This window comes from Myxocyprinus asiaticus, chromosome 21, assembly GCF_019703515.2.
Source record: "Myxocyprinus asiaticus isolate MX2 ecotype Aquarium Trade chromosome 21, UBuf_Myxa_2, whole genome shotgun sequence".
Classification (NCBI taxonomy): Eukaryota; Metazoa; Chordata; class Actinopteri; order Cypriniformes; family Catostomidae; genus Myxocyprinus; species Myxocyprinus asiaticus.
Window position 1 is genome coordinate 22,798,525 of NC_059364.1, and position 13,867 is coordinate 22,812,391.

The window sequence follows — 13,867 nt, forward strand, 5'->3', positions numbered from 1 at the left end:
GAGACTACACGTTAATACCAGGTGTAAACAGAGCCACACTCTCATGACTGTCACATACTCCCCTCCCCTCTCCCCTCTACTAGCCATTAGGAACTGTCCTGAAAATCTCAGTGATTCAACTTCAGCTGTCCTCTATGATTACCTCATTTTTTTCCTGTCTCTTTGGTAGCGAAGGTGACCCAGGCTGTTCATCTCTGCAGCTGCAATTAACCTAGGTCACACCGCACAGCTCCCAGAGTTGAGCAGGAAGTACAGGCAGGTTTTTTTTTCTACAGCAGATTAGCTCCAGTCTGCCTGGTCACACTGCCTCGCTCTCAACCATCGGGCAACTCTGGGATTAAGGCCTGCCCCAGATGCCCTAAGGAGAGGAGAGGAGAGGACAGGAAAGCTGAAATTTCTATGTTTTGTAAATGTCTGATGATAAACCCACAGTTATATTCTCAAGTGTGTGTGTGAGCAGTGTATGTTGTATATGTGGGTGTGAGAGGAACTGCAAGCTATCAGCACAGACAAGCAGTCTGATACTGAAAAATAGATTAATACACTGGCATACAGACACAACTACAGTACCCACACACAAATACTGAGCAAAAATGTTTTACCTTGGGGAGTGAACTTGACTCTGACCTTTAAACTCCAGACCATCCAAACACACACACATACACACACCCTGCCCTTCCATTCACACAGTCTAAACTTTATCTCGGTTGTCCACACCTTGCATTCCAAGTCTCTTGTCTATCTATAGACTTTAGCCTTCCCAGCTCAGCAAACAGCAAGGGTGAGAACAAGGCCAGCCATTAGTTCAACATGTCCTAGGGGTGCTTAAAGAGGACAGAGAGAGAGTGAGCGAGAAAGACAGAGAGAGAGAGAGAGAGAGAGAGAGAGGAAGATACTGATAGATCTATGGTAATGACTGCTCACACTGTTGACCATGACCAAGGGCGTGGCACTCAGGTAAGTCACAAAACTTCCAACTCCAACATCGAATGGCAGAGGCTCAACTTTTGAGGAGTTAAGTGAAACAGTCCCTTAAGTGTTCTTTTATCAAATAATTTGGCTAATCTGATCATTTGACTACAAATAAGATTAACACACTTTACAATATTTAAATCCACTCCACAGAATTACGCAGATTTTCCCCAAATATGAGAAAAAGTTCTGCACATTCAGCCTAGACATGCACACAACCTATTGGCTTCTTTAAAAGTATTTGTGACGAGTAGGAGGGCAGGGCCAGACCGTGACTATGCACGCCCGGGCCCCAGTCGGGCTAATCAGCCGAGGAGAGGGATAAAGGCAGCCGGCTGTAGCAGTTCGAGAGAGAGAGAGCCACATGCAGCTGCTGTGTGTGCGTGCGTGCGTGTGAGTGTGCGTGCATTAAAATATTACTTTGATGTTTCTTCCAGTTCCCGCCTCCTCCTTGCCCATCCTTTATACTGTTACAGTATAATATGAATCAGATGGGTTTAATGAACTCAGTGACAATTTAATAAAAGTGATTTTACATTCGTCTTAAGTATGTGAACCTACAACTGCTCATTAATGCACACAGGAGGTAGTCTATCTGTATATACAGTATGTTCTAAAAATGACACATCTCTCCAGGGCCTCACACCACTGGCGAGAGAAAGAGAGCAAGTATGGTCCATATGTGACATACTTATGGACTGTTCATGTGACACACCTCCTCAGAATTCAACACACCTCATTCAAACAGGCTGTTATCCTGGGCTCTGTATGGGCTGCAGGCTCTGTTTATTCAAACCTAAAGGGCATTGCAATCTCCACAACAAAGTGTTCACCTGGGATCAATCAGTTAGCTTATTAAAGCACTAACATATTCAAATGATTCCACTGCTGCTGCTGTTTGTGTGTGCTGTGTGTATTTTTCTCCCCTGCACCATTTGTGATTAATTATCTCTCACAAATCTAATCATAGAACACACATGGTTGCCCCTAACTATCTATCTGCTGTCCTGTGCTTGAGGGGGGAAAACAACAATGAGGAGACTGATTCCACCTTTAATGAGATTGGAGTCAGGATACAAGTTTTTGTGGCATTGCTCAACCCCCATTCAGCAAGCAGGTGTCCATTTCTAATGACTCCAGAAGCCTGACAGGCTGCCACTGAAGAAAATGAGACAGAGAGAGAGAACATGTTGGCTATGGCTTACTGGAATGAGGATAAAATAACACTTGACCTCTTGACCCCATGGACCTGGGGTCTGTCTGGGTCAAAGGTTGAGTTCAGTGTCACAGCACAGTGAGTCGGATAACTTTGATGGTGTTACAAAAGAACTGGTGCTAATAACCCCAATAATAGTCCCAATAACCTCTTCACCACACCCATTCTACCAAGGGTAAGAAATCATCTTCAATCTTTTGTGTCTTCTTGACTTGGTTGAGATTAATGGCCAAATTGATGTGGAGGCCATGTTCTGGAGAGGATGTGTTTACTGGGAGTTGAGTGAGTGGATGTGAGCAAACATTTTCTCTTTGAGAGCCGAGCAATAGTCTCACAAGGGGGATTGTGTGGTTGAGAGCAGAGTGAAACATGGTGTAAGGCCATCAAACAGTTAAGAAATGCACAACTTCATGCAAATGTGAGGCAAAAAATGCCAGATGCATTTTTGCAGCCACTCTGTGTTAGGAGAAGACAGTGACGTCTGTCATTAGTGTAATTTTGATTACAATTTTGATCATGAACAGGACATTTTGAGTAGAAAAGAACTTCAGACTTCACAAAACAAGAAGTTACCAAATGTAACAACAAAATCAACAATAAAACTGTGTAAATCAACTTCCAAACAGTGAAACCATGCAAACTCAAGCCCAGTGCATGCTGGGAATACCAGCTTCGAAAAGTTAAGTAAAATGTACTTATTTTTTTTACCTGTGAAATTTACTCAAATTAGCAAATAAATATGACAAGGTTTTCTCCTTTAGAATTGATACATGATAACACATTGTTGAGATAACAAACAATCATAAATAATATTTACTTATAAGCTAGAGCATTAATTTTTACATGTTTAAATTAAGTAGAAATGTAGAATTTACTTAATATTTGCATGTTCATGCTTAAACTAACTTTAGCAGTCTAAAAATTATTTAATCTTTGTCATTGTTAAAAAAGAGCAGTAAAGGAATAGTTCACCTATTATCCAATAGTTCACATAAGAGTTATGTTTTGTGCTAAAAACACGGATAACAAGATTTTCTCTGAAAAATTATTTATATTTTATGTTGTTTCTCACCAAAACCTTCAATGCTTTCAGCAACCTGGTCTGATGATAAGTGTAGTGTTTTGAGTGGTGTTCGGCGAATTTGTTCCGCCAATGGCCATGTACGATGAGAGCGGTGAGAGTAGTTAATGTTCAGCAGGTGCAGATGATGTGCTGTGAATTTAAGTTTGGTTAACTGCCACATACTTTGAGAGTGGTCATTGTCCATTAAAATGCTCTTACTTTGTGTCCATTCACCACCCCACACCGCACTATTAATAGGGCAAAGCCAAGTTGGAGTAAAGGAAATGATGCAAGGCTAGTTTAATATACAGACTGGCGCTGGCGATGAGGCATTTGTATATACCAAATACCGCAAACTTTTAAACTGATGAGAACGTTGACAATGTGTAACATTTAAATAACCAAGTCAACCTCTGTTTAGACAGCAGTACAGTCCACTTTGGCAACCCCCGTGTTGAAATGTCCAGAGAAGAATGCCTGCCAGTGGGCCATAAACACAAGGAACTTTTGATCAGGAGACCAATCTGCACAGCCAAGTCCACACAGACACAAAACTAAAACAAACCATGCACTTCAGTGTTTTGAGACTCACATTTTCTAAGTCGCCAGAGAATTCTGAACTACAAAATGGTGGGAAAAGGGAAAATTCAAACAGAAGAATCTGGGGATTTCTGGGTTGTACTTGTATTGATTTTTTTAACAGTGCCCTTCTAAAAAAAAAAAAAAAAAAAAAAAAAGAAGAAGAAGAAAACTTAAACAAGCCTCAGATTGTTTGCTGGTAAAGCTGGTCTAACTGGTCTCCCTGCCTGGCCAGGTTGATCTTCAGCTTGACCAGCTGTGCGCAAAACTCCCCTAAAGCTAGCAAACAGACAAAGCGTACCCAGGTTGGGAGACCATCTAAGACCAGCAAACCATCTTAAGCTGTTTTATTCAGCAGGGTGACTGGCATGAAGCCCATACATACAGCAATATAGTCCTTGTAAACTTGAGGCAACCTGTGAAGTTCAGGGGTTTATGAGAGCGTTCATTCATTCAGGCATGGAGAGAAAAGTCACTGATTTGTTTTATTTGTCTCTCTGGAGTGTAGTATTGTTTGACTAGAGTGACACACTGTCTTCAAGAGCCGGATGAATAAAATGGGAATGATTGGTGAGGGAGGGTTTGAAATTTAGTGTCTTTCCCACCTGCCAAAACACAATAGGCCTCTTTAAATACAAGTGGCTTTTTTATTCTTTGTGTTTGAAGATGCATGTTAAAAAACAGCAACTCTGCATGGTTTTATGGATTTTGGTTTTAGACAAAGAAGAAAATTTGAGTGTGCATCGCAAGCAACAGCGATCAATAGTCAGTGAGGTTTGTGGTCAAAGCTTCATTCAACTTTCAAAACTTTCTGTTGATTGTTATGCTGCTTTGTTTGAAAGATTTTTGCAGGTAATTGTATATGTCATTATTTTAATTTGATAACCTGCAAGTGGGAAAGGAAAGGTGTAGAAAAAGAAGATATGACTGCGATCTTGACTGTGACAAATAGCGGAGATTGGGGCCAGTTGTCACATTGGGAAGTGGTCATAAGGATATATCTCAGTTACTGTAAGGTTTTAAGCAGAGGTGGAAAGTAACAAATTACAACTACTCTCGTTACAGTGCTTGAGTACATTTTTCACATTTCTCTACTTTTTTCAAGTATAAATAAATAATAGTACTTTTACTTGAGCTGATTAAAAATGAAGTACTTCGCTACAGTTATTTTTCACCACAATTACAAAGTACAAAAAAATACATAATATTTCTGAATTTTTGGGAAGAAGAAAGTCATAAGCGCTAAATCTGTTCATAAACTAAAACGCGTTGTGCACGGCACAACAGAAGCCCACATGGCACAGCATCATGAGCACAGCAGCTTGCATAAACTGCTGCCAGTGTCCTCTCTTATCTAGCTTTTTCCCTCTTTCTTTGTCTTCTTGTTTTGTCCAGCAGAGGTTTTATATGTTGCTTTCAAACACCTAGTTCAAAACCATCTTAAGCCTTGACATGTTAATATTATATGAGAGGTGGGCTTCATCTTCGTCTAGGAGTTGGCTTCTTTACATTAAACAATGACACAACGTTCGTTTATTTAGGAAGTTTTCCCTCTTATGAATATCTGGGAAACTTTAACAGTGCACTTTGTTGTCCAACAGGCGAGCAATCTTAATTAATACTCAACCACTATATCTCTAATTAGCTTGTCAAATACAAAAAGAAGGGCAGAGTGGCAGGTGCTGTCTAAACACCAAACATGTTGTTTAAAGTCATTGATGTCATAATGAAATTATGAAAAAGAGTCTCCTTGAATGCCAACATATACCACACTTTGTGTGAAATTAATATAAAACAAAGGAACAAAAATTATGTGTATGGTTTTTCCCTCTTTCTTTGTCTTCTTGTTTTGTCCAGCAGAGGTTTTATATGTTGCTTTCAAACACCTAGTTCAAAACCATCTTAAGTTAGAATAATATTTGTGTAGCCTATTCAAACCTCCTAACTAATATTACAATATCACCTTGTTTTTATTTTTATAGCTCTTGGGTAAAGATTTAAATACAATAAAACCACAGTGGCATACATTTTACAAGAGTCAACTTTACACCGTAAATCCTAATAAGTAAGCGGAACTAAAAAAATTTGGGGCAGTCAGTTACATCAAATTTTAAGTTAATAAACTCCCAGGTTTAAGGTAATAGAACTCCTCAACTTAAGCTCAGGCTCCACTATTCATCGTAATGGTAACCCCCCCAAACCTTAACAAAACAGAAACTCTTCTAAATAAAAAAATAAAAAAATAAAACATTAAACACTAACAAGTATCCCCCTTTACATTAATCTTGCACAAAGACACATTATATAATACTTTAGTTTTACACTTACTCTCCATGTGGAATGCCATGCAGAGCATGCTGGGAAATAGAAATCCCCTGCTCAGTTTCAGTTAAATATAAGTTCCTGTAAATTTAAAGAGACACATTCATTAAACTTGAAAACAAACAAAAAAAACAGTTCAGGTTACTTAAACGGTATCAGTTTTGTGAACTAAAGAGAAAGTTCTAAATACTCATAAAGGTTCATTTATTTGAACTTATTTGTATAATTAAATTTTTCTCTGCTCAAAACAATTAATTATTTTGAGCATTAGGGTTTAGAGTGTATAGATTTGGTTTGGGTACATTATAAAATCTACTTTTTTCCTTTGTAGCTAAAACTCTATACAGAAATTGCCTCTCAAAAATAAAGCTACCATGAAAAATATTCACATTTCATAAAAAGTGTGACAACGAGCCCTCATTCAGTGTCTGTGTACAAAGAGTATGTTGAATGTGTGTTAAAGCTGCTAAGCTGCTCCTCTAACGTATTGGAACAGGTAAGGTAACACTTTTCATGTCACTTGGTCACATGACCCCAGAGATCTGCAGGGCAGCCTGATGGTCCTCCTACACCCAGGGGCTAAACATGCTGCTGCCGAACCACACACACAAGCACATGCACACACAGTAGCGGAGCTGGGAATGGGGGAGGGGAGAGGTGCCACCAGTGCAGAGCTGCTCAAGACAGCCATCCTAATTATTTGACACGCATACACTCAGTGGAGTTTAAGCAATTGAGAGTTAAACACCATCACAGCTTTAGAATGATACACTGAGATGCGTTTCATTTCCCTACTGTAAGTGTGTGTGTGTGTGTGTGTGTGTGTGTGTGTGTGTGTGTGTGTGGCTGTGCAGAAGCAAATGTTCCTCTATACTACTGTGCTGGAGTAATCTAAGACAAAAAATACAGACAGAAATTGTTGCCGCCACACACAGATGTATACTTTAATTTTTTTATTAATTGTTTTCAATAAAGGGACAAAATTGGTTGGTGAACAAGTTAATGTAGACAACTGTCAGAAAACACAGACAGTGGTTTCTCCAATAAAACTTAACATAAGACCAGAAACAAAAACAACAACAACAAAACAAATATCAATGACCTTTGGTCATTCTTTTCTTCAAAAAAAAGAAAGAAAAAAAGAAAGAAAGAAAACAAATGAAAAAATGATCCATTCTGTGTCTCTGTTTTGAACAGAGTATTTAAGCAATAATAAATAGTGACTCCCATTGAAAAAGATAAAGTTCAAGTTCAAGTTACAACAAACAGCTCTCATAACAGGAATAGAAAAGGCTGATAACAAAATATTCCGCATTGCCATTTACAAAAGTGTATGAACTTAAGTGGGCTGCTCCTTTAGTTCCATTTCATTTTTAAATATGCTTTGCATATGAAAATTGTCCCAATCTTAATATAAAGCACCATTTAATATTTGGCAATGAAAAAAAAAAAAACATCTGCAAAACACTGATTATTTATTTCATTTATTTAAATTATTTTTGTTTGTTTATTTACTGGTATTTTACTGCATATGATGTTTGCTTTTTTAAGATGCTGGAATGTATTCAGGTGGACAAGTGAAAAGACAGAGAAGCACACAACAGAACAACCCAACATTAGCTTGCTGTACTGCATACAGAATGGCAGCAGAGGAGATTTAAAAAAAAAAGGAAGAACAGAAAAAGATATGTACAACCACCTGTTTTAGCTAGTGTGGACATTCTCAAAAGACTCCTCGAAGAAACCATTAAATGGCCTCCTTTGTACAATGCCACATACTTTAATTTTTTCATTTTATTTTATTTATTTTTTTTCATTTTATTTTATTTTATTTATTTTTTTTCATTTTTTTTTTTTTTAAACATACAAATAATTTGCACTATATTATCCTGCCAAATTAAAAAAATATACCGTGGCAGCTTGTTGTTTTTTACCACTACCAAAAAAGGTACAATAATACCTTTTGAGAGAACAAGCAACAGTTAAAAATACAAGCCTCAATATAAATACTGTAGTACCTACACTAGGTGAACATTTAATTCAAATACCATTCTAGAAATACAGAAGAAAGTAGACCATAAATGTGTTTTAGAATAGGAACTGACATTGATGTGCATTTTCCTATATTTATGTTTCTCTATTATATATTTTATATATAATCTTAAACCTTTCCCCAATGCAAGATTTTGACCTGAAAAGCTTTGAAGAGCCAAGATGAAAAAAAAAAAACAAAGAAAAAAATCACAGATTTTTTCCCATTTTATATATATTGTGATCAAGTCTCGAACACCACCAAGACAAAGAGGAAAAGAGAAGCAACAAACTTAAATACAGTTTCCCCTAAGATAATGAAATGTTACTTAAAAGAAAAAAAGTCATTTTATTTTCATAATAATAATAATTAAAAAAAAAATTATTTGTACAAAACAAATTATTTGTACAAAACAAAGAAAAAGTTCTTGCGGTGAAAGCAGCAAGTTTCTATTGTCCTTTCTTTATCAAGCACTGTGTGCCTTGACATGTTAATATTATATGAGAGGTGGGCTTCATCTTCGTCTAGGAGTTGGCTTCTTTACATTAAACAATGACACAACGTTCGTTTATTTAGGAAGTTTTCCCTCTTATGAATATCTGTAAACTGGGAAACTTTAACAGTGCACTTTGTTGTCCAACAGGCGAGCAATCTTAATTAATACTCAACCACTATATCTCTAATTAGCTTGTCAAATACAAAAAGAAGGGCAGAGTGGCAGGTGCTGTCTAAACACCAAACATGTTTAAAGTCATTGATGTCATAATGAAATTATGAAAAAGAGTCTCCTTGAATGCCACCATATACCACACTTTGTGTGAAATTAATATAAAACAAAGGAACAAAAATTATGTGTATGGTTTTTCCCTCTTTCTTTGTCTCACTTGGTCTTTCAGGTTCATTTAGTCTTTTAGGGAGCTCAGATATATGCAGTAATAAAGAAATAAAATTTTGACTCACACCTTTGGGCAATTCATAGTTAATCATCACTGTCAGCTGCAAATATTTGAATGTTTTGTTGATAACCAGTTCTCAAATGTGCATTGCATTAGTTCGGTCTAAATGCCCTCAGGTATTCCTTCGCAATGTTTGTTCACACTAACACTGGTAATTTAAAGAAACGTCAAAACTTTGTGCTACTGAAGATAAGACTGTAACAAACACAGAGAAATCAAATGATTGTGGATTGAAAATGAGCACCACTGAGTAAAGTACCTTCAATTAAGTAAACAAGGCTGAACCCCACACTATATTCTGCAAGTGCCATGCACAGGACATAAACCACAATGGAAGGATACATTGTACATAGGTACCTAATGATGATTAACTAGAAATGTCCTTATATTTTTGATTATTACTCTTATTTCTCTCTAAAGTCACAGTTGACTGTAGCTGTCAGGTACTTGATGCAAGTACCTTTTTAGGATCAATTAAATCCTTTTGTTGTATCTGAGACTCCAGAATTACAGCAGATGAGAAGATTAATCAATGTAGTTTCAAGATATCCAAGGCACTCTTTTTGTTTGTTTTACCAAATGATAGTACAAATTCAAATCTTAATGTTTTTCTTCCTTTTTTAAGAAATTCAAAGGTTGTCGTTAGTTTTATTCCATAATAGGGGCCAAATAATATTTTAACCCTATGTGGACAGAACATCTTTTTGAAAGATTAGTTTAAGTGCGATACCCAGCCCATCCAAAGAGGGTTAAGCAATAGACTGTAGTCCTCCATGTTACAACACAAAACTGTACATGATATGTATTACAGAATGTATGCAGCATGGTTGTTTTCTTCTTGTCTTTTCTTTTTCTGAGATCGTAAAATAAAATAAAAATATATATATATAAAAAAACATTTTTAAAATAATGAACAATAAAACAACAACACATTTACTAAACAACTAACCAACCAGGGACGATTAATTTTTTTAAACTTGTCAAAACATATCATGCATGCTGCCAAATTTTCAAAAATGGGAAAGAAAAAAGAAAAAGTACACATGTAAATTATTGCACAAGAGAAAGGCTCCAAGTTTGCATCAATGCAATAGTATTGCCCCGATACAGATCATGCATTCAACGATAAAATGAAAAGGGTGTGCTGGTGGTGCCAAGCACGTTGTCTTAGCCGCCACTGGACTAGCGAAACAGGGAAATCTACAAGGATGAGGGTGGGGTTAGGTGTTATTCGCTGTTAACAGGCAAGTGAGCCTCCACATGCCACCGCTACTCAGTTTTAATTTCATTGTTCAATACACGGTCACTGTGCCATTTTTTCATATGTTTCTCAAGGGTGCTGTACACACTAAAAGGCATCTGACAGATTTCACATTTGTAAACGTCCTTGCCCACTTGCCCATGCGTTTTCATGTGCCGCGTTAGCTTGCTGCTCTGAGCGCAGGCATAATTGCAGAGCTCACACTTATAAGGCCTTTCACCCGTGTGGCTGCGCCGGTGCACTGTCAGGTTGCTGCAGTTTTTGAAAATTTTACCGCAGAACTCGCAGGTGTCGCTGCGTCGGCTATCTTTTGAGCTGGGTCGACCGGGACCCCCAAGATGTGGCGTACTGCCGCCACTGCCTGTCCCACTGCGGCCCGAGACACCACCATCCAGGTCCCCTGGTGGCGTTGAGAAGCGCAGGCTTCCGTTCTCTGAGGAGTGCTCTGAAGATGAGGCGAAAGGCGATTGTCTGGAATCCCCGAAATTCAGAAAGGGGTCCTTGAGCTGCCGAGAGGCAGCGTAGCCAGCCAACCACTGGGAATAGACGTTCTCAGTGTTGGGGATTGTAGGGGTGGAGAGGTCAAACTCCTTCTCTAGCTTGATTCGTTTGGAGAAAGGACTAAGTGAGCTGGGGCTGCCCAGTAGTAGCTTCTTGGACAAACCCACAGAGGCAGACTCGCTGGGGGACAAGCCTCGACCATTGATAGCTGAGCCACAGCCCTCGTCCACTCTGTCTGATTCCAGGGCTGAATCATCATCACACATGTCCCGGTGTACATCATTGTCAGAGTTTAGGGCTCCTCGCTTGTGTTGTCGGAAAGCCTCACTGTAGTGCTGCATGCTGGCAGCCAGGCCCATGCCCTGCATAACCTCAGGTAGTGAGCGCGGGATACCGTCCTCACCTGCACCCAGACGCCCACTGTTGTTCTCATGGTGCCGTGCAGCCTCAAGATTGAGGCTAAAGTGGTAGTTGTTTCGACCTCCTTCCCTCTCCAGCTCCTCCTCCTCTCCTTCCTCTTCTTCCTCTTCCTCTTCTTCTTCCTCCTCCTCCTCCTCCTCCTCTTCCTCTTCTTCTTCCCCATTCGCTGGGATCAGACGGTCATTTTCAGTTTTGAATTTGGCTACCACAGACTTGAGGGCATTACTGGCACTACCCACTAGGTCGCTGGTTCCTGGTTCGGGGGAGCTGGCTGTAGACAGACCATCATCGGATTTGACTGTCATAGGCGATGACTTGTTCATGTGTGTCTTCATGTGGCGCTTTAGCTTGCTGGCCTGGGTACAGGCGTGGTCGCACAGGTGGCACTTGTAGGGTTTCTCGCCCGTGTGACTGCGCCGATGCACGATTAGATTACTCTGGAACTTGAAGGTCTTCCCACAGAACTCACAAGACTTGGTCTTCATGGGCGTGTTGGGCTGCTGGGTAAGAGGGGTTGGGGTGGACTGGGAGCCAGAAGGGGACTGCATGGAAGGTAGGGGAGGGGTAGACAGAAAGGGAGGCTTTGTTCCCGACTGGAATGGTTGTAGTAGCCGTTGCATAGGGCTGGGCCGGTTGGGTGAGAGGGGAGGAGTTGACCCTGAGGTGTTGCCAGCCAGCTCCCTCAGCCTACGAGAGAAGTCCATAGCTGGGGGATCCAGGGGTAGGGGATTGAGGCGCAGCACCCTGTCAAAGGCACTCGGGTGGTGGGTGGCCAAGGCCAGCTCCTCTGGGCTTAGGTGCTCCATGCGATGGGGGTCTAAGTGTTGGCGAGGTGGAGGGCTAAAGAGAGGTGGTGTTGGGGGAAACCGACCCTCCCGGAGAGGGGGTCCATCACGTCCGGAGTTGGGTATTCGCAGCAGATTGAAGGGGCTTCCCTCTGGGAGATGGATGCTGTGCATGGGGGGCTGAGAGGAGCAATCTGCGGCCATTCCCGAAGGAGCGCCCACACGGGGCGTGAGAGGGCTTCCGCGCTCACTCTCAAGGTAGATGCGGAAGCCATGAGTGTTCTGGGCATGTTGCAGCAGGAACCAGGCACTGCTGAACAGCTGCTTACAGGTTGTGCAAGTGTAGCTGCTGGGCTCATCTTTACCTGCAAAGACAAAACAGAGAATTTAAGAGTTAGTCCTCTAATTGTACCAAAGACTTTCACTGCAACTAATTTAAAGGATGATCATTAGTTTAATACATTAATACATGCTAAAAGAGATCTGCGCTCAAGAGCTGTTCCATGTGTTCTCTCTAATTCCATTCCTCGGCTGATCCCTGGTACATTTCTGTCTGACAAAAACACTACAGATTGGGGCTTATTCATTTATGAAATCCCTCATTTTTAGCCTAGACCCTAGGCCTATGCAGCCCCATATACTAACACTTTCCCATCAGCTGTAGCCACTGTAACCAGAAGGCTAAGGCAGTATCATGTAATAGTAAACACAGCTCTTATTATAAACATGCTCCCAAACAGCACTACAGGCCAGAGCCCAATGAAGCAGAGCTTTTCACAAGACCTAGACAAAGCACCAGTCCAGCAGAAAAGGACCATGTTAGGGTTATTCTCAGGTCTGCGCATGGGGTGTGGAATCAGAAACCTTCAACCCTTGCTTTGGGCTTCACACTGCTCAGCTGGTTTTTCTTGCAGCAGTTTTCAGCAGGACTGTAAAAGCAAACAATAGTGTTCTCTCAACCTGAATGCTTTTATCCATGTACAAAAACAAATGAACAGGAAGAATAAACAAATTATGGAAGAACTACAGTAATTGATCCTGTGAAGGGGTAACAGAGGAAGCACACACATTGCTTAAAGTGTGTTAAAGGTCAAAATGTACAAACTGTGTGTTTAAGCCAGTGCAAAGCCAGGATAACTGATTCAAGCATCTCTACATTCATGTCAGCACAACACTTTAAAACAATCCTTTGTGTTTTGACATTTTATTTATGTTTAATAAATTAGCTGCTATTCCAATGCATGCTCACACAAGTAACAGTTGCTTCAAATGGAGAGAAAGCAACAAGCACAAATAAAAAACTAAAACAATTAAAACATTTAAAACAATAATTGACTCTCAATGGCACTACAACAATGACCTATGATTTTCCTCCCATTGCGTTTGTAATCTCTTTTAATGTTTCTGATTCCTTAACCACCTCATTTTGGAGATTAGATAATAAAGGAGGCTGAAACAAGAGCCTTTCAACACTAAACATGCTGCATTGAAGCTAATGTTTTGTTATCTATCTATGAAAGATTTTTTCTCACTGAGTTATGGAGGGACTGATAAACTGTTGATACAGTGGGCCTGTATCCTCAAAAATAAACTAGCAGACACCCAATTATAGACGCAAAGACACATATTCACACTCTCATTTTCTTCTCATTAAACATTATTTTGATGGTTCCCGCCTCCTCCTTTCCATTTTAACCTTGTTACATATATATACTGCATATACAGTATACCTATATATATATATATATATATATATATAT

At 39.8% G+C, this 13,867-nt stretch overlaps 1 protein-coding gene across 5 annotated transcripts in view; it reads right to left on the reverse strand.

The window, feature by feature from the left end:
- Positions 1 to 7,083: 7,083 nt before the first annotated feature.
- The window catches only part of LOC127412079 (B-cell lymphoma/leukemia 11A-like), a 63,267-nt gene continuing 56,483 nt past the window's right edge, over positions 7,084 to 13,867 (reverse strand). For all 5 annotated transcript variants that reach the window (XM_051648126.1, XM_051648125.1, XM_051648127.1 and 2 more), the window contains exon 3: positions 7,084 to 12,472. In XM_051648126.1, coding sequence (XP_051504086.1) covers positions 10,410 to 12,472 — 2,063 coding nt within the window. In that variant the 3' untranslated portion in view covers positions 7,084 to 10,409. The remainder of the gene's footprint in view (positions 12,473 to 13,867) is intronic.